Source organism: Struthio camelus, chromosome 1 (genome assembly GCF_040807025.1).
Source record: "Struthio camelus isolate bStrCam1 chromosome 1, bStrCam1.hap1, whole genome shotgun sequence".
Lineage (NCBI taxonomy): Eukaryota > Metazoa > Chordata > Aves > Struthioniformes > Struthionidae > Struthio > Struthio camelus.
This window is the reverse complement of record NC_090942.1, coordinates 136,513,723-136,535,363: the sequence shown is the minus strand read 5'-3', so window position 1 is coordinate 136,535,363 and position 21,641 is coordinate 136,513,723. Positions and strand designations below refer to the sequence as shown.

General features: G+C 41.6%; 1 protein-coding gene across 7 annotated transcripts in view; it reads left to right on the top strand.

The window, feature by feature from the left end:
* Window positions 1-545: 545 nt before the first annotated feature.
* CNKSR2 (connector enhancer of kinase suppressor of Ras 2) overlaps window positions 546-21,641 on the top strand; it is a 225,655-nt gene continuing 204,559 nt past the window's right edge. For 6 of the 7 annotated variants that reach the window (XM_068918107.1, XM_068918098.1, XM_068918152.1 and 3 more), the window contains exon 1: window positions 546-1,278. In XM_068918107.1, coding sequence (XP_068774208.1) covers window positions 1,215-1,278 — 64 coding nt within the window. In that variant the 5' untranslated portion in view covers window positions 546-1,214. The remainder of the gene's footprint in view (window positions 1,279-21,641) is intronic. The other variant, XM_068918117.1, reaches the window with a different exon arrangement.

Genomic DNA, 21,641 nt, shown 5'->3' with positions numbered 1-21,641 from the left:
GCCAAACCCTCCTCCCTGAGGACTGTGTAGCCTGTGGGGACGTGCCAAGGAGGAGATCCTTGATGTTCTGCTCCCCGCACAGGCGATGGGCTGTCACACCGGCAGCTACCATGCCTTGGGGGAGGCAACTCGGAGGACAGGCAGAGGTGCTCTGCGCGGTGCCCTCTCTCTCCCAGGACTGCTGGATTCCTGCTCTGACTCTGCCAGTTTTTCAGTTTGCCTCACCCCCTTGTGCCCCGTTACCCAGCCTGGGAGAGGCAGGCAAGACAGCAGCCTGCGGCTGAGGCCTCCGTCCCAGCCACCCACCGATCAGTCTAGCTCTCTGAGTCACCGTCGGGACCGACCATCGTGTCCCTTTTGCACTCGGCCTTTTCTCAAAAAATTACCTTTCCAGCCTGCTCAGAAATGCTTTTCTCCAGGCGGGGTGGGGGGGAGGAAAAAAAAGAATAATAATAATTAATCCCTCATTTCTCAGCAGCACGACCCCCCCGGCACGCAGAGCCCCCCCCCGCCCCCCCGGTGTCCCGCCGCTGAGCGCCGCCGCCAGCAGCAGCAGCAGCAGCAGCAGCAGCAGCAGCAGGTGCTCGGCGCTGCCACCGCCCCCCCCCCCCCCCGCGGTCCCTCCCCCCACCCGGCGGCCGGCACCTTGCGAGTCATCCCGCCTCCCGCTTCCCCCGCCCCGGGCAGCCTTCGGGTGTCGTTTTCCATTGCACTTGGAGATATTTTCGGGTGGCAGGAGCCGCCTCGTCATTTCCGCCAGGAGGAAAAAGCCACACGCGCGGGAGCCGACGGGCTGAGCCGGACCGCGGCAGCCCCGCTGGCTGCTCCGACCTGCCGGCCGAGCCGGGAGCCGCTGCCGCCCGGCCCTGGGTGCGCGGGGGCGGGAGGCGTCCGAGCGTGCAGCCGCCGCCTCCTCCTCCTCCTCCTCCCTCCCTTCCTCCTCCTCCTCCTCCCCTCCGAGCCGGCAACATGAACTGAAATCCCCGGAGACGCACAGAGGCGGCGAGCGAGCGGCGCGGCGAAGGTGCGGAGCGGCGCGGAGGCAAACGGGGATTTAGCGGCTTTCTCCTCGCCTCCGCCGGCGGGCTCGGGCACCGGGCAAGCGGCGGAAAAAAGCCTCCCGGCTCGGCGCAGAGCGGCCCCGAGGTGCTCTCCTCCCCCCCCGCCAATACACCCCCCGCCGCCGCGGCACCGCCTCGCCCCGCGCAGCCCCCATGGCCCTCATTATGGAGCCGGTCAGTAAGTGGTCGCCGAGCCAAGTCGTCGACTGGATGAAAGGTGAGCGGCGCGCCGGGGCTGCGCGGTGCCCCTCCCGCATCTCCCCTCCTTCCTTTCCCTCTCCCCAGCCCGTCCGCAGGTGCGGAGAGCTCCGCGCCGGCCGGCCGGCCTCCCGCCCCCTGGCACCGCCGTCTCCCCGCACGTTTTGGCTGGGGCGCGCTTTTTTGGCGAGGGAGGGAGGGAGGGAAGAGGGGAGGCCGTCGGGTCCGCGCCGCCGGGGCGAGGGGAGCAGCGCCCGGCGCAGCCTGCGCCGTCCCTGGGCGCGGGGGCGGCCCCCGACGGCCGCGGAGGGAGGGGGGGACCGCGGTGGGGGGAGCCCGGGCGCTGGCAGGTGGCACCGCGGTGTGGAAACGGGGCTCGTCCCCCCTCCCCTCCCCCCCCCCCCAAAAAAAAAAAAAGCGCGCGGGCTACCCCTGGCGAAATGACTCACGAAATAAAAGTTGAAGCGGCTGGGGAGTGCGGAGGGCACCGGTTTGGGTGCGTGGCCCCGGCTTTGCCGTGGGAGGCAGGCGGCTGGAGGCCGGCTGGGGCGCACGGAACGGGGCGGGGGTGGGGTGGGCGACAGGGCCGGACCCGAGTTTTTGGGGATGCTCGGGGCGGCCTCTCCGCCCGCGCCCCTGCGGAGCCCGGGGGTCACGGGTTTCATGGGCCCTGCCATGAAACGAGTTGCTTGCGCCAAATATTTCTGCCTCAGCTCCTTTCCCTCTTCTAAAGGCACCTGAGGATGGCTAGCCTCAGGTTCGTAAATCGCGCAGGTCGCGACTTAATGATCCGTTATTGACATTAAACTGGAAGCGTATATTGGGCTGACGTTTGTTGAGGCTGCTTCTCCGCCTTCTCCTGGTTCCTCACCTGTCCTCTTCTCCCTTCCCCGAAGCACAAGCCCAATGAGGATAAGATTCAGACTTTTAGAAATATGTTTATTCTGTAGACACAGACATGGCTTTAAAGCTATGATTTAAAAAGGTTTTTTTTTTTGTTACCTCTAACCTAGGCTGCAGCTGTGTTTTGAATAAATCACCATCTAGTATTATGTATCTTTTTATAAAGATAGAATGACCGGATGGGTACAACTTTTGAACAACTGCTACATTGTGGGAGTTCTTTACAACATGCTGCATGCTACTAATGTGACAGTTTCATCATCCTTAAAATTTCAGGCATAGAGCATATGTTTTCAGTTATTCCATCCTGGCATTTATAGCCATCGAGTTATAACTATGTTCAGTAACATATAGAGTTTTGCTGCTCCTGAAGCACTCTCAATCCATAGAATTAAAAAAAAAAAAGTGATGGTTCATCTTCTAAGAGACTGGCAAATATTAAATAAAAAAACCTACAGATGATCAGTATTAAAAACAAGCCACTTGCAACATTAGAATGTTGCATTACAGCTATTTATCTTCTAATGTTTTTACTTCTAAAAAAAGATTGTGTAGGAGTTATTTCAGATCGATGTCTGAGATACCTCCCCCCTATTTCGGGAATGCAGAAAACTAATGAATTTGCAGATACTGCATTTTTAAAACACTTCAAAAACGTAATAAATCAAATATTTTTCATAAATGACCGCTGAAATATCTTACATACTCTCTTTGATATATTGCATCACTATCAAATCAATTATTTAAAAACGACAGGCTTGCTAGATAAAATACAATATTAAAATTATGAGGCTATTTAACTGTTTGTAATTGGAAGCCTGTGGATCCACAGACCTATAGATCTATTTTTAAAAATAATTATGTGAGCTGTAGGAAAAAAAAAATTATTGCAATCACTCCTAAATCTTTGGTTACAAAGCTTACTTTCAGATGTTTAAACTGTCTGTTTTGATGAGAATGCTCAATTGCTTCTCTGAACTACTTCCATTTTTACTGAGCAAACATATATGTGTTGTTTCAAGCTTTCGTTTCTTCATGTTATATTCTGAATTGCAGGTGAAACTTCATTTAGAATGACAGGCAAAGAGCTAAAGCACCTGCCTTTGACTAGACCTGTTGGAGGAGAAACACTGAGATAGCCAATGTAGCTTCAAAAATTGAGCTTAGAAATTAGTAAGATCAGCAGTCATGTGCGGGTCTTATTCTACCTGATGGATAATGACTTGCAAAGTTTGGAAGGAAGGGGTGTAGCAGGTAGGCACAAGTCATCTTGGCTTCAATAACTTTATTTTCCTTGCCAATTGTTTGAAGTATTGCAGAACATTCGTCTTGAAATCCATGTAAAAAGAAGGTTCTTCCACTGGTTTAAACACATTATTTCCCCAAAACTGCATTGCAGAAAGTCTCAAAAATAACTGATGTGTGTTTTAAATTTTAAGAGGTATCCAAGATGGACAAATGAGTAAAATATGAATATATCTTTCTCGTGAGAACTTTGGGGTGAGTGCATTAGTGGTCTTTGCATTAATGGAAGTCAATCCTCATTTGCATAAATTACATTAAACTTCAAGATACTAGAATATTTTGCTGAGTTGCTGGGGTTATTTTACTGAATTTTAAACGCTGAACTTGGTTTTAACCTCGTGTTTTAAAGTAAGTGCTACATTATGTAATACGTCTGCTAAGAGTAGCCCTTTAAAGGCATTCTTCAGAACAAATTTCTGTGTTCAAAGCAAAGTCTTTTTTGAAAAAGGAAAACCCTACTGTTTAACATTGTTTACAATTATCTGAAAGTAAGGGGAAATGAAACACTTTAGATTTTATTGCTCTCAGTGTTTTTGTGATGGTACTGCTGGTATGACCTGAACATTTGCAATAAAAGGCCCTGTCTGGAATTCCTTATTTAGGCGAAAGAGCCATTACATCAGTGGCATTTTGTTCAGCCCAATGATAAAGCATTGGGCCTAATAGTAAAGATGTGAGAAACAAAGAGAGGAAAAGCTTTCCAACTTGAAAGTGTTATGTAAAAGTGCCGAGCTCCCCACTGGATGGCTGGGTAAGGAGCAGGCTCGAGACCCATGGGTATTCGCTGAGTAAATAGAGTCTCTCAAATAGATTTTCATTTTTTCATTGCTTAATATACACAGTTGGTCTATGAATCCTTTAATGGACTCTTAACTCTGCTCGTTTATAGAGATGTACATGGAATTGCTTTGGCAAGTAAGTGGCTGTCTAAATTTTTATCTGTGAAAATCTATACTATAATAAGTTCTGGACTAAAGTATCCAGTGTTAATCAAAAATTTATAATTGGAAATGATAAAAAAACCCCACACAGCCTGTGTCAGCAAATGAAGTTTTGTGTAGTTTAAAGCGAACCCACCTACAGTGAGTTAACTGTCATAGAGCTGGAAAACAGGCAGTTGGATTAGCTCTTCTCTCCCTCAGGATTGCATACCTGTCTGTGGAGGATAAGATGAATACTGAGGTGGATTCAAACTGTGTTGTTATTTTGCTTTTTGTATATTTAACGCTAATTTTAAAGGCCGTGCATGGATCAGTGAGCTGAAACTATGTTAATCAACTCCTCTGCCTTTCCTTATGAGGACCTATGTGGATCCTACTGCAGCGCTGTAAGACGTTGACATGCTGCATAGGTGGATCGCCGTCGAACGTCATGGCTTTCGCCCTCTTATGTAGGGAACGTGTCAGATACGTCTCACGTTTCTGAGATCCTCAGAAAGCTCAAAGGCAAGACACAATTAAAAATGTCCTGGTGTTTGGAAAGTAATTGAGTCTTGTATTTTTAACTTCTTTTGTTTGAGTTATTTATAATGGTGCCGTTTGATAAGTCCTTGCTCCTTTTAACAATATTCTTGTTTTAGTTCAGTGCCATTCTCACAGTGGCAGAGTCTGGTTAAAAAAAAAAAGTAGTCCACCTGGAAAAAATATAAATTACTTTATATAAGGAAGCTTAAATGTTTGTTTTACATTTGCTAAATGGCAGTTCGTAGAGCCAATACTTAACGGCTGTAATGGCAGTCATTGAAGAGGTTGAAATCTGATGCTCTAAAGGATGCTCAGGAGTGTGGACTTTTTACCTGTATAAGGCACTTTTACCTGCATTTAGAGGGATACAGATGTATGTAGAAGGATCAGGAGAAGAGAATGTGCTAGCAAAAAGAGCGCAGAGTGGGACCATTTAGTTCATTTAATGTTACATGGATTTAAGAACTGAGTTTTTATCTACTCATCTTGTACAGAAATTCATGTCCGTTTTCATATGTTTGCACTGATGTCATCACTGGCTGCTGACAACTATGTTTTAGTTGGTGTAGCTGGCATTACATGTTTTTCTTCAAGAAAATGCAAGCGTTTGTGGAAATACTCTGAAATGAAAGGCTCTAACAGCTTGTAATAAAAAGAAGAAATGTTGTTATGGGGACCCTTTTATGCCTGCTCCTGCTTGTATAGAGCCCCATGACGTTGGTGGCAATACACAGATCCCACTGGAGCTCCTGAACTGTCAGGTAGCAGCAGGGAAACTCATCCGCGAAGGCATCAAACCTTCTGCAGCTCTGCGATCTAGCCGATGGATCTGGGTGAACAACAGTGAGAATGACTGTGTTCAGGGTCGCTATCCAACCTACTTGCAGAGCTCATTTTTTTTACCTTGGCTTTCTCTAGTTTCTGTTACGCACAGATTTCAGAAGAGCACTTTTTCCAGAATGGACTGTAGTGCCACAAAGGTATATGAGCATCTGACTTACGGTAGGGAGGACGTGCACTTGCACAGGTGCATATGCTTCACTTTAGGCTTTCAGATTTAGCTTTCTTCTTAGTTTTCAATAATTTATTGAGTTAAGGGTCCTCTCATGCTACTTTTCTTCATTTTTTGGAAGGTACCTTAACAAATGTGAGAATTAGAAATAATGTGCAGATGACAAGAGTTGTCTCTGGGAAACAAAACCTGAATATTAAAGTGTTAAAAATACTTGTATTCCAAAACTTCTGTTTCTTGTGAAAGTTGTGTAGATGGCTGATGAGCTGCAGAATAGTCATCAACTTGACTAGTCATTGCTAAAAGCCATGTATGCAATAGATCAGATGTTTTGCATTTTGTCAGCACTAAAATGGGGATTTCTCCAAGAAAAGTGAACTGAAATTCTCAGTTATCAGAGGGTACGGGTGGTACTCCATTAGCTTTTAAGTGATTCTATTAAACAGAGTTATGACTCTTGCTGTAATACCTCGCACGAAAAGCTGTGGGTAGAAAAATGTGATATAAGGCCATATTTTGGGTTTAATTATGATGAACTCCTGCAGTTTTTTTCACTTACAGATCGTTAGTATTGCATTTGTAACAGAGCAATAAGAATTTCAGCAAGGCATGTTGGAGGTCTTTTTGGAGGGGGGAGTTTGTACAAAGGCTGATAGTCAAGGGTCAAAGCATACTATTCTAAACTTTTGTTTTAAAGACTCCAGTTTTAAAACTATAGTGAAAGCACTGCTGTAAGACATCTCTCTTTAGCTTATTTATTTTTCCTGTGAATCTCTGACTTTTTGCTTACCCTTACGACATCAGGAATTTTAGCAGTATCAATGGCCACCCCATCGGTTACAGTTATCTATTTTAGAGCATCTCGGTTTCTGATTAAATACTTCGGGAGCATTGCTTATCAGCAGAGAACAAGACTGAAATTGAAACTCAAATGTGACAATGTGTGTTGCCATAGCAAAGGCAATGTTACATAAGCAGCCACTCTGCAAGTAATTCATACAGACAAATTTTAAACATAATGTGAGAATTCATTCCTAAGTTAATAATCTTTCAGGGAGAGAGCTTTCCTCAGTGAGGTGGTCTCACTCACTATCAAAATGAACGTGCTAGTTGCGAAGCTCTTTTAATGCTGCCCCTTTACACCTTTATTTTGTTTGAACATACTGTTCTGTTTCTGAAACATCTGTTAGTTTAAATATGGCCTCACAATATGTTTTCTCAAGTGTTTTTTTGCAACACTTCAATAAGTTCCATATTCTGATCTTACTCAGATTTATTTGCACGCTGCAGTATTAAACCAAGCAATTTACAAATGCCTTTCCTGGTTAATGGTTGTCAAGAATTTTTCAGGGCAGAGACATAAACCAGATCACTTTTCAGATGAGAGTTTTGAAATATATATATATATATTTTTAGAATCTTTGCTGCTGGTTGTCTTTTGGTGCTCTGATAATAAACCAGGCACTTTTATTTTGTAAAATCCAAATTGACAAATGGTCCAGCCTTTCTGTCTGATCCTCAGAAGTGCAGATAACCATTTAATCTCAGTAAAGTTACTGTAGGATTTGATTATACTGTATTTCTCGGAGTCAAGTAGTAGTATTTGTTATTGATTTCAAAAGGATTAGGACAAAATTGTTTTCTGAGAAAATTCTTCATGCTTGCGTCCAAAGGTATGCAACTAGGAGAAGGAGGAAGTTTGTTCTTCAGATTTCTATTCTATATAGTTGCTGTTTCTTTTTCAAGAGGTTACTATTTCTTAATTAAGTCATAGGATAACCATATTGATGATCGCCATTAGCAAATGCTTGTCCTTTAGCAGGATAAGCTAGTTTCAGAATTCTAGGTCTAAATAAAACAAAATTATACTAATATCACACTTATTACTTAAATAGTTTATGTAATGAACATAGTGCAGGTTAGAAGCTGAATAGTTATCAAGACAAATGCTGTAGAATAAGGATTTCCAAATATCTTATTGGTGATGCTATGAAATATCGCAGTTTCTTCATTCCTCTCTTCCATCTTTTCAGATGCATCTACTTTTTCTAAAGGGTTGAAGTAGGGAGATGAGTTGTATTTTTCAAAAAGAAAATGTTTTGGGGCCCAACCTTTGGCCCATGAGGAACTCAAAATACAGAGGAAATCAACTGCCATACGAACCTAATTGCAACACTGCAGGGAGTCTAACTTCTGTGGTTGTGGGACAGTTGGACTGAGCAGGACATGTGCTCTGAGATTTGAAATAGCTGACTGTCTAGCAGCAAGACTGCTTCTCCTGATAATGCTTTTTTTTCCTGCAAGGAAAGGAAGGTGAGGTGTTAGGAGATATCAGTGATCTGTTGCACCCATGAGCTGGAATGCTATGTAAACATACGCTGATGCATACCTTCCTCCTTCACTGTAGATGGGGATTAGGAAACGCCTAGGAGAGAAAGGGAATTTTTTCGTGAGGTTTCCAGTGCAGGGAATTATGTGGCAAATTCCCCACTGGCTGTGTATCAAGTCATTTTAAAGTACTGGAGGACTGAAAAGCTAGCCCTTTGTGTTCTGCTTAGCTGCCAAATAATGTTATCTTTGAGAAAATAGCTGTGGACAGGATCTTGTAGGGCATTCAGCATTTCCAGTTCTTTTTTTTTTTTTTTTTTTTTTTTTCCAAGGTAGAAATTTAGGGCACTTGGTACCTCAGATGAAGTGTCTAGGAGAGTAATTTTAAAATATTTGGCCTTACATGTTTAACATCTGCTACTGTACCATATGGTGGGAATTTCCAAGTAAACTGTTAATTAATATATGAGTGTACCAAAGTAAGCTGTAATTAAACTGTATTCAGCTAAAATACATTGTTTTAATATAGTGGGATGTGAAGTGCTGTACTTTTGTGCTATACCTTTTCTGCTCTGTAAAGAGGGCAAAAACCTGCTGAGAATGAATTGAACCTTTAAATTAAAGGTTAAAGTAGCTTTTTTTTTTTTTAATAAATGGTTTAAGAGTCACATCCGCATCAAGCATCCATTGGTTTAATGGAACAGGGTCATCTGCTTGGTAACAGTGAATTTTAGATTGTGAATGCTGTGGAGACCCTGCTGCCTAGGTTTTACTGGAGTCTAGACTCGCACATGGGGACCCCATATTTCCTTCTGGGAAAGCCAGGACAGAAACCATGAGAGATGTGCTGCATGGGTAGTCAGTGGACATACAGTTGAGCTGTGCAAGCATATGAGACATTTTCATGTAACTTCAGACATTCAGGGTACTCAGGAATCCCAGAAATGGCCAAAATCACCGTCGGGGGGGGGGGGGTGGAAGATGCACCTTAAAAAACACAATTGTGTAGTGGCTATAAGGTTGTCAAATAAGAGGCCTGGGGACTTCAGTCTCTGATGTGGAGGCTGGGTGGCACTGGCTAGGTCTTGCCTACGCTGCTCCAGCTGGTGCCCCCTGTGGAATAAGCTCATCTGGTGTGATCTGGCCAGAATGGTCCAGAGGAGCATTGAGGTGTGAGCTAACGGCATGCGTGAGCCGGGGGTCAGTGCCAGGAGCTCCTTCTTGGCCCTGTTCTGGGTAGCAGGATGGGCGTACACATGGATCCTGCTGAGCCACCAGCTAGGTCACCTCCAAAGGGCTCTTGCCTCCCATGGAGCATGGTCTTTGGCAGTGCAGAAGTTTGTGATAATCTTGGTTTTGTTAAACTGTAAAATTTATTTTTAGTTTGCCCGGATCCACCAGTTGCCAATAGCTACAGCTGGAAATGACCTATTTTAAAATAGGTTCTTCTTCCCCGGCCTCCCCTCCTTTTCTCTTTTCCTTCTCTCCTGATAATCTTCACACCAGTAAATGGTGAAGAAAATCTTCTGCTGCACAATGAGGCCAGGTAAATATAGGTGGGACATTTTAGTGTTGTGTGAGTAATTCACTAGGTGGCATTCTTTCCTCTGAGTCAACGCAGAAGCCTTTCATAGGGATTAAAGGAGACCATAGCGTTTTTAGGGAGATGCGACCCTGCAGTCTCGACCTCCAGGTGTGGTTGCTGAAGGCCGGCTGGCATCCTTCATAGCAGTAGGAAAACTAACGCGAGGGCCCTGAGTAAATTCCATTTTAAAAATTAAAATCTGTGTAACTGGATTCATCTCATTGATATGTGACGGACATGGCCCTTCCTTCCTTTGATTGCTGCTTAGTTTTCTTCCTTGCTTTCAGACAGCTGATGTGTTGGCTCTTGGTAAGGCGGGGTGCAGTGCTTACCCTTGCTTTGTTTCCGAGTTTCAAGAAACAGTGGTGCAGGGATCAGTTGCGCGCAAATTGGAAGTTGCTCTCCGAAGAAATAACTTGTGCTGTGTGTACAGTCAGCGATGGCGAATATACACTTGTTCTGCTTCGTGTAAACCTGTTAAAAACCAAAGAAATAGCAAATCTCTCCTTTTCTTAGTCTGAGTGAGCTGCAGGATCCAAGCATGCCTTCTTGGGTATGCAGCCCTGGCTGACTACTAGATGATTTGTTTATTGTTCCCTTCTTGACAGGGACAGAGCCCTGGCTCTCTTTGTCTCCAGTGCTCTTAAGAGAGTAAGCATGGCTCCTTTTTTTTCTTTTTTAATTTTTTTAACTTGTTTTGTTAGAGCTAATCTAAAAAAATTGCAGCTCTGTTAGTGTGCTTTTATTTTTGTAATTTGCTTTTTTGTTTCTAAAACTTTGCAAGCGCGCTGTGATGAAGTAGTCATTACTGCTTTTCAGAGAGGTGTTTATTGCCTTGTTCAAACATTGCAGTCTACTGTTCAACTTTAAATGCGAAGACTTACTGTTTATTAAATTTGGCTTTGTGTCTTGTAGTATAGTCTTGAATGCCGTGCCCCACAAATCCTTTCGAAAAGTGTCTGTGATCAGTAGTTTCACTGGGGTGTACTGATCTTTCAAATCAGACGTATTTTTCATTACTTTAACCATTATTTCATTGCATGTTTCTAACCATATGGATCTTAGCTTTTTAATGCAGTCTGTGGTCAAAAGCCTGTTTCTGGAGCCCTGATAATTGAGTCCAAAAGCACGGTGTAGTGTGACTAATTTGTCATATTCTGTGTGTGGATTTGAGAGAAAGAAAGAGAGAGGTTCAGCCTGGAAGCATAATCATTGCACTCGAGAAACTTCCATTTAAGTGGCGATGTGAACGTTGAAGGAAGGAGGACAGTTTTTCATCAGAAAAAGAAAAAAAGTTGCATGTAACACAGAGCTCCTGGATAGCAAAGTCATCTTTTAAAAAGAGTGGATATACTTCCTGGCTTTCAAAACATTGTTTTAAATGTTTAATTTAGCAATTTACATTACTAGAATAGCATTTGAATGCATGCATGAATTATTGGGGAGCTTCCCTAAGCAACTCTAGAAAGTAAGACGGTGCTTATACATAAAACTTCTGTGTTCCTACAATTAGCATGTTTCTGTGTGTGTATGTGTGTGTATTTTTTTAATAAAGAATTTGATGTCCCTGATAAATACCTGGGCTTAAATAAGACAGTTGAACAGTCACAGTAAAGCTAATGAAGGAATTCTATCCATCTCCCTCGCAGAAATGTCAGTAATGGAAAAGGCTGTTACAAGCATAGCCATCCAAGGTCTTGGGGGAAAAAAGAAAAAAAAAAAAAACTTTGTGCAAGACAAAACATCACTTTTCTACAAAAATATTCCCAAAGTATTATGGGGTGTATGTATTATTCACTAGGAGAATACAAAATGAAATTTGTTGCGGAAGGCTAAAGGTAAATTATTGTCAGTTACTAAAATTTTACAAAGTTAGTGTATAGAAAGCGCACAGATCTCTTATTTGTTCTGCCTTGGTTGCTAAAACCCTTGCCTGTTACTTACTTGGACGTCATTTAGTTTATCGCCTTCATGCTAACCATCGTCCTTCAGCTCACTGTAAGCCACACTGAACTGCTCCATTACGAACTGGAGGTAACTAATGCTGATGAGATATGAATGAGTGAACCTGAACAGACTGGGCAATTAGTTACTGCCTCTTCCGTTGTTATCAGATCACAGGTTTTTATCAGTTTGCCGACATAGTGGGGGTGGTGGTGTGGATGTCTGAGCATCTGAATGTGATGGATTGTGGAACAGGGACTTGAGTTTGGAAAACGCTGTGTCCTGAACGTTTGCCATCTTTGCAAGTCAGCGCCAACTCCTATTTAGAAAAATGAGTGCCGTGTGTATAACAGAATAGCTGAAAACACAACTTTATTGTGTGACGTATTCCTTTAAAGAAACAAAAATTAGCCAAAAATTAATCTTCTAATCAAAAAAAATGAAGCTGAATGAAAACATTGCTGTCCAGCCCCTTATAAAATAAATAAAAAAACCCTTATTTTACAAAACATTTGTTCTTCAGTTGATAATCTATTGCAGACTGTGGTGAGAACGGTGACATTTTAGATCCAAGTGAAAAATGAACTTGCTCATAACTCTTTAATTACATATGTATGAAATTAGTTGAACTAACAGAGGCATAATTAAATAACATCTAAGAAATGTGATGTTGTCTTGTCATTTCCTTAGATTTCCTCGCTTTATACGTTTAGTAATGTGACCTACCTTTTACAAGATAATTGACTTAAAAGCAGACAGTTCTATTTATCCTTGGAATTAAAACTGTAAATCTGAAGCCTGTACTCTCTCTTGTACTGCTATAACATACTAGAAGGAGTTTCTGCAAGAAACTCCTTGCAGAATGCAGATTGATAAATCTTATAAAATCAAAATTAATCTCATGGAAGAATTAGGATGAGACTGTGACCTCTGAAGGAAAAGATTGCTGTGTGTCAGGGTTTAGTTTGAATCAATAAAATTGTTTCTAAAACTACACATAAGTCTAATTTTTATTTCGATAAAGAAAGTCTTTGAAAGTATTGAGGCAGTTCATAAAGTTGTAGCTCAAAGTTTTGGAGTTTAAAGCATCTCAGTAATGTAAGATGTCATAGACCGTACTTTCTAGAGTGAAATAGGCTAGCAGGTTACAGTAATTTTAAAATGAGTGAATAGATGCTGTAGTTTTTTAGTATCATGACTAGGTATTTAAATCTCAAGACATCATTTTCTTGTTTTACTAGTTACTGTTTTAGGGTTTTGTGTTGCTGTCATGGGACAGCACAAATCCATTAAAAATCAACCATCATTGTTGAGAAAAATAAATACATGTGCAGATCCTCTAGAAGAACATCCATCCTTCTTTCATGTGGTAAACACCATAAGGACAATTGACTTGACTGAACTTTTGATGAATTCCTTTTAAAGTTATTATCCTATGACAGATGGGGAAGTAAACTAGCTAGGAGTGCACAAAGGTCACGTGAGGCCAGCTATCAAGCGTCGTCTGCCTGGCTTTTTAGTTTTTTTTTTTTCTTTTTTTCCTTCCCTTAATGAGTTTTTGCTGTGGTGTATGTGACTTTAAGTTTGCTCTGCGCTTTCTAATCCAATTGGTTTGGTTAGTCAAATGAATTTTTTTTTGTTTTGAATTTTAGCTTTCGTTGTTAGCATTAAATGTGCATGTGTAATTAGGATATGTTATTAAAGATTAGATTCTCACAATGGTATGCGTGCCAGCTCTTGAAATGAAGTCATGCTTGTCAGGAGATAGTAAATAATAAGCTTAGTAAGGTTTAAAAGATGTGTTTTGCAAAACATTAGCCCCTGTAATGAGTGCAACGTGGCAGCAGTACCTAAATATCAATTGTTTTTCTCCAATGGATCTGTCTGAATACAAATTTTCTTAATTTGACTTAAATTTTCTTTTGCCAGTTTAATGAAACAAGCCAGAAGGGATGTTTGTCTTTTGAGAAACCACAGTTTCCCATTCTAGAACAATGACTTATTTTGAGCTGAAGAGGAACAATCCTACATTCATACAATGTCTTGTAATCTTTGTTCCCAAAACCACTTTAAAAATGAGAAGCTGCTGCCCAGTGAATCCCCGTTCAGCTGCAAGGGGGAGTCTTGGATTCTTAGCTTTGCTTTTGGGGCTGTCTATATATTGTTTTTCATGTTATCCAGAACCTTTTTAATACTCTAGCGAACAAGGGCTTGGAGCATAAGGTTCCCTTTGCTGTTAAATACCTTGGGCACTGCAACACATGAGCATCCTGGCTGGGGTGGATGAGTGTGTGTGTGTGTGTGTTTGGCTGGTGCACCCAGGGGTGAGGAATAGGTGGCAGGGGCAAGACAGCGTTTGGAGACAACGGTGGGTCTGTCTCCATGCTAGTTTGATCAGATAAAATTCTGTGCAATCTCACCCTAAGTGGCTTTTGATGAGTGCAATCTTAAAGGCAGGCATCTAATTTCTGTCCTTAAGCATATGAATTTTTCTGTGGTTCCAGGCAAAGTAACTCCTATGCTAATAATCTGTGGAGAGGGTACTTTAGTGCTTCTTGGGGGAGAAGGGGAGCTGAGCATAACTCTTCTGCCTGGCTTGAAGCACAAGGGAAAGTGGGAATGGGATGTTAGGATGCATATATATATATAACATAGAAAGTGGAGTATTTTAAGTGGAAATGAAAAAAGAGGAGAAAAAGGAGGCGCAGTGCATACACACATGTTCTCGACCACTTTGGGGTTTTTGTTGCCTTCTTTGATCATTTTTTAAGATATATTTATAACATTTTTCAAAATTGCGTCCATAAAGTAAGTGTTTGACTCGCAAACCATGTGGTATGAGATGTAACCCTGGGAAAGAGCAGTTGCTGTTGCTAATGAGCAGATACTTCACTTACATTGAAAAAATGAAACTAGAAACAAACTAGTAATAAAGTAAATGTTATCTATTCAGTTATATGGGGATGGTTTGCAAGTAACCAAAATAACCTCTAGTATCTAGTGCTGAAATTAAGTAGCCATTGTGCAGAGTAGGAACCTATTGTTATGGATACTACGCTGCTAGAGGCACCATCTTTTGGCTAACACAAAAGTTAAGTACTCATTACTGATAAAAATCCTACGTATCGTTTTGTAAGAAAATTCTCCTTCTTCTGTATGAGCAAAATTACAGACATGATCCTCTGTACCACTGAGTTTTTTCCCCTGTGCTACTGTGCTCTCTGTATCCTCCCTTGTAATATTGTTTTGTGTTACTTTGGAGTTTCAAGTGTTTCAGTGGCAGGTAAGGTGGCTGCTCACCACCTACAGTATTGCTGGAAAGCGCCCTGGGTTCCCCTCGTTATAGGGGGAGGGAGGAGGTTAAATGCGGTATTTGATCTTTACGTTAGGTGCACTGAAGCACTCCTAAATGACTGGCTTCTTTTTTTAATGAAAGAAATTTGTCTTGTAACAGCTTATATGCCCAGCTAATTAAAACCACTCTGTTATATTACTCTCCATATATCCTGTGTGGTATGCAGAAATTGTTTGCTCTTTGGCAGATTTATTTCTTGTTGATGTTAGTTTTGTAGGACGCCACTGCCTTGAATATTATAACTTCGAAATAATAAGAAATTAAGGCATTTTATATATTTGAAAATACAAAGGTTTGTTAATCATTAATACAGAGAACATATTCAGTCTTGTTTAGTATCATAAGATACAATTTGTTCTGTGTGCGTAAATGCCTCTGCTTTATGGCAAGACTAAGTTGAGGTGCATTTAGTGTGATACATTAAGCTTAGGAATGTGTTTTAAATACGAAACCATTACAACACACAATATGCCTTTGCTCGCAACCTTTTAAAAAGCTGTCAGGCAATGCCTTTTCTAGGGAAGAGACAGAATTATCTGTACTTTCTTAGGCACTCTGTGTTGGCTGATGCCCTCTGATTATTTGAAGTCTTGTATGTATTTCCACCGGCCTCCTCACTGCAGTGCTTTGATTTTTTCCCTGTGGACCTAAGTGTGCACAGGTGGGACTCAAAGACTGCTGGGCTGCCTGTCACTTGTCATTTGGGTAAAGTTCTTCGAACCTGTAGATCCCAGCTGGAAAGCCAGATCGGCTGTTGGGATGCAGCCACGTCCTAAACAAATCAAATATACCCTGCTTTTCCTCCTATATTTTTCTAGTGCCAAAAGCTGTGGGGTAGACTGGGGATTAATTACCTTATTACCTTTTGTCCCAGCTGGCAAACAGTCCCTTGAAAATTTCTTTAGTGGCCATGTTGTTGCACGTTGAAAATAGGAAAAGTTATTGCCAGTGGTTTAAAATTTCGCAGAAAAGATTTCTATTCAGTATACTATTGCAGAGCCTATTGGCCAAACAAGTTGGGGTTCATTGCAAGCATAGTAGTGTTAAGAAGTAAAACGAATCACTGAATCAAACATTCCCCTCTCCTCCTCCAAAAAAAAAGGGGAGGACTGGAGAGGGGCTTGAGTAGGCATCTTTTTTAGTCTCTGAGTAGAGAATATCTTTATCCCAAGGATATGACAGTCTGAATGGCAAAGCAGAAAAGGTTAAATGAATAAGGTTATTCAGAGGGAGAGATCTGGTAACCAAATGATAATTGTGCACAATTATCGGCAAGCGGTAGCAGCCCTCGCAGTTTGCCGTCTGCTTAGCCATTTTTCTAACTGAATGTAAGATGAGAGAGAGAGAAGGTTTGTAATCTGTAACATTTTCCTTTGGTGAGGCTTGCTGTAGGAAACCACCTGGATGCTGGTTGTCTTAGGCTCTGTAAAATGCAGCCCTGTGTAACGTAGTTTAAGTCATATATGGAAAGAGAGAGGAAATGTATGAAGAGAAGGAGAAAGACAGAGAAGACTACTGCAAGCTTTTTGTTTTATATAGAATATTGATTACGTGATTTTGAGCAGTAGGAAACCCTTCGGTGTAAAACTTCTATTTGCTATAAACTATAGGTCTGTTGTGGTCTTGCTCAGTGCTTATCACTCCTTCAGTGGTAAGCAAGGCAATAGAAGACAAACTTAGGTCCATTAAAAGTCAACAAATACACCTTCAAAATCTGTTTCAGAAGGTACTTGAAGCTGTACGAGAAATCTCAGAGTGTTTTGCCGAAGTGCTCATGTAGTGTGCTGCCATGGGTATGAGCAACACACTTGCCAGGTTTGCATCCCGTTCGTTGCAAAGTGGATAGGGCTTCGAGAACATATTGCTTAGTGAGATATGAATTATGAGCCTGGTCATAACAGAACTGTAAAGATTTTAAAAAGCGCTCTACAGCTGAGATTAATGGATCCTCTGAGTCTATATAGTACGTTCATGTACTAAAACTAGTTCAAAATATCAGTTGGGGTACGGCAGGATACTCAATAAAAGTGTAGTAGATGTTGACATCCTTGTAAGCACCAGCTTCTATTTTCACCGGAATTTGTGATGGCTTTTAGGGGAATGTTTTCAAGGGTGGAGTAGTCAGTGACATTCTCAAGGAAAATTTGAAATGACATCTGACAATTTGGGACTAAGCCTTTTTCTGTTCTAAAACTTGCATAAAGAATTAATCGCGTTAAATTATTGAGACTGGTAGGAAAAGAAGTAAGCCCATTTTTGCATAAAAATAAAATCGAAAAATGAAATAACCAATGTGATGTGTCTGGGATAAACCGTGCCTCATTTTTCTTTTTTATTTCATAATGGTAACATATTAGGAAAAATGGTTACGGCATTTACCCTGTGCCAAAGGCTCTGAAGACAGCTCACTGGGAAGAGCAGATGGGGAAGCTTTTATGCTTTTGGTAGAGGGGAAAAGAGAAGGCTCTTGCCAGGCTCTTGCTTTGGCCCCTTGGAGCCGGACTCCAGCTTGCCAGAGTGTAGAGGTATGCCTGGGGATGTGTGCACGGGGGTATCCGCCTTTGTTGCTCTGTAGTGGCGGCAGTTAGTCTCTTTTGCTTGAGGGGAGATGCGGGTTTTTTTCCTCTTGTTTTGTGGGAGTTCAGTGTTGCCACCTTTGCTCCTGGCGAGTGCCAGGGGCCGGTGCGCGGCCGTACCAGGGCGGAGGAGGACATGTGCCCTGGGCCCTGTGCCTCAAGGGCTGCCTCAAGTCCCCAGCACCCACAGGCCGGTTACTATGCGTGTGTGCCTTTCTTTTAGCATTAACGGATTGTTAACGTGCTCGCTTGGGGTGAAACCAGCTGGCATGAGGGAAACGCCTGCGCCCAAGCAGCGCGCGGGCGGCCCTCGCAGCTGTCCGAGACCTCCTTCAGGTTGGCTGGTCTGTAGAAAGCAAGGCAGTTGTAATACTCTGTTTTTAATTAGAGTTGGATTTCTGAAATTGGGTACAAAAGTGTGGACTGTGTGGAGTACAGGGAAACCAGAAAGCCTCCTCTGTAGGTAGGTGTGAGCTGAAACACCTGTGAAATCCTTTAAGAAGGTGATATAAAGAGTGACTGTGTAACCTGGGCTTGAACTGCCAGTCCTGCAATGTGCTAGTTCCGACCTAAGCAAAACAAAAAAAATCCCTGTATTAGTTACCTAGCAGTGCAGCAAGACGCTCTATAACAATTTACATTTTTGTCGTGTTTTGAACACTCGTTAGCACTTGAAGGTAGTTGCTAAAGGACTTGAAACACCTTTAATCACAGTATTTTTTCTTAAGGGTATTAGTCACTAGCGCAAAGCTGGTAAGCCTACATTGTGATTAAATGAAAAAATATCCTGTAGTTTAACTATCCGACTTGGAATGCTACAAATTTGAGGGTTTAGATTACTAACCCAAGCAAGCTACCTTTCCTTCTCCCTGACATAATATTTTTAAACTCTTGAGATCTTGAAGCATTAGTAAAATAATTGCAGGTGACATGAAGAAGTCGGAAAGTCCGATCTTCTTTTACTGCTATTAAGTGATTGGTCATTTTTGATGTTTGGTACAAAAATGACTACTTTTTCTTGTGACTGAAACGAGTGATTTCCCATCTTCTAGAGGTCTACTATTTAATGAAATATTATAAGCATGATACAGCATTACATGTATGTCCTATAACAGTCACACATTCATCGAGTTGCTTTTTCTTCTGAGGTTCTAGTTAGTTATTCAAAAAATGTTTGGAATTGACTTCTGACTAACTTAAAAAAATAGATCTCTCAATTATAAATTACAGCAGAATGTATAAGCCTCAGAACCCTTCAAACTACTGAAGCAGGTTTTTTTGTGTTTTAGCCTGATATTCAAAGCTTTCCAAATACCAGTAAAATAAAATGACTAACTCCTTTAGGGGTCTGTAATTGTAGGACTTTCTCTTCAGTTGAAATCTGTTCCTCTGCACGAAATTGGCATTTAATCAAAATAATTTTCATTTAACTATTTGTGTTTAAAAAATGCAGAATGTATAAAAGAATAAAGACAAATAGTCATTTCTAATAGCATATTTTATGGAAAACTGAATGGAAAGCCATGGAAAATGTCAGTAACACGTCACTAATCTACCCATATCCTTCCCATTTTGTATTCTAAATTACAAGACCTGCCTCAAGCTCAGGTGGTAGAGTCCTTTGCAGTGAACTGTAGCTATGGGGACTTCTGCCAGCTTTACTAACAGTGAGCATACAGATAACTATATGCATGGCGACGCCTAGGCTGTGCACGGCTGAGCAACACATAGCGTCTGACCTGTCTAGGGAAAAGGCAAGATGAGATGTTGAATGATGATTAGGTCAAGCAAGAGTAAGGGGGGTCCACAGCTCCTTAGGGGGCCACAGCTCCTTGCAGCAACTTTCTCTGCCTTGTTGGGACCAGGCAGGTGACCAGTTAAACAGGGAAGCTCTGAGCAGATGACAGGTCTCTGGTCCATATAGACTGGTGATAGTCGCACCAAGGTCTTCCCCAGCTGGAGCGTGCATGAAGAGGGACCTGAGGTACCCGTTCTCCAAGGGGTTATTATTGCATACAGTATTGCACGTCTGGGAATAGCAGTGGGTTAGTACGTGGGAACTAGGGGTAAAAGATAGGAGTTTTCCATGGTTCATTGCTGGCCGTTGCTCCTAGATGCATTGGTGTGGTTGGGACCTAGCAGAGACACTCCTCTTTCCCTTGCCTCAACCACCCGTGGAGAAAGATAGGAGACCCCAGATGATAAACGCTGCAGCAGACGGTCTCAGGAGGAGCTGAGATGCAGGAAAATAAACCTCTCTTGTACCATTGCTGAAGGGTAAAGTTTTTGTTGAGAAATAGCTATAAAACCTGACCAAGAAAAAAACAATACCTTATTGTATTTTTCCTGCACGCTGATGAAGTACATTTCCCTACTAGCATTTAGAGGGTGCTGAATGATGAGGATTGGGTTTGCAGAAAAAAATATCTTCTACTTCTTTCTAGAGATTAGCTTCTTTCATACAGAGGGGAAAGAGCAAGCTTTCTGCAGGCCTGGCCAGACTGTAACCTTGGTGGTGGATGGTGGGAAGGCGGAATCAAAGAGTAGGATGAAAAACAAAAAAAAGGTGCTTATCACCAGAGCTACATCTTGTTTGTGTGTGTTTGACAATGCAGAAAAATATTTCATTAAATAAAAAAGGGGAAAAGGATTGTATATCCTTTATAGCCTGTGGAATCCTGAAAGTTTATTATATGTTTATTCTTGGCAAAGTGTTTTGAGAGCTTCTAATGTTGCAAGTACCTCACAGGGAGATGCTGGGGACCCTGCCTGTTGAGACTTCAGTGTGGAATTTGGGCTGGAGAGCTTCCTCCTGTGTGTTGTGTATTAAATTTTTATTCTTTATCCAGAGATTAACTGCTTGAAATTTAATTACCAGTATTGCATGTTTAAAACACTGGCTGATTCGATATTTGTTTATTTTTTTTCTTTAATAAGTATAGTGAGGAACATCTTGGAGACCAAATTCAGAAAAACAAGAATCAAGTTATTCTACCAATGTTAAAGCATTTCTGGATAAAACCCTAAAATGAAAGAAGTCAATGAACATTATGGTTATATAAAACTATCTTAGAATTAATTTTGAAACATCTTCGTGCACATTTTAACACTGGCTATACTGTGCATTTAATGGAAAAAAAATTTTTAACTATCTCTAAATGTAGATGTTTTTGAGATTTTCACAATGTTACGAAGTAACTACATGAATTTCTAGGAGAGGCTGTAAAGTGCATGCATGGGTTTGATGTTTAAACCTTCCAGAATATTAATTAAATTATTTAGGCTCTGCCTCCTAGCAACTGAATGGACATGAGTGGCTCTGCAACTTTCTTTTAGAATTAGCAATTTATCTCCTAACAACATGGGCAAGCGCACCCTTACATAAAGCACTTGAGTGATCTGCTAATTTCTGTAGGAGCATTCACCTGCTTGAAGTTAAAATCATGTACAGTGTGAGAAATGAGGCCCGTATCTGAGAACTACAGTATAGCTGAAGTGAAATCAACCTCAGAAATCTCACTCTGGGGATTTTCTGATTTCAGCTTCTCTATTTGTGCAGCTTTAATACTGCTTTGTGCTAGCATCTAGCATTCAATTTAAATGTAGTTAGTCCCTAGTTACTTTATTAACAGTGATACGTTTCTGGGTGGCCAGTAGCCATGAAAATAATGTAACTATGAATAGTCCTGCAAAAGTGCATTTGTATTGGCAGTTACTCTTCTTTATCTGAAATAAAAGGTTTACTTTCTGAGAAGCTAAGAAAAGCATTATTTTTAATCTCTACACATTCAGAAATGTTTTTAGTCATTCTCATCCAATGCTTTTTTCAAAAATTAAAAAAAAAAAACAGGGAAAAAGTAATTTACCTAAATAGTTTTTAAAAATTTAGGCATTCAGCATTCATTTTTTTC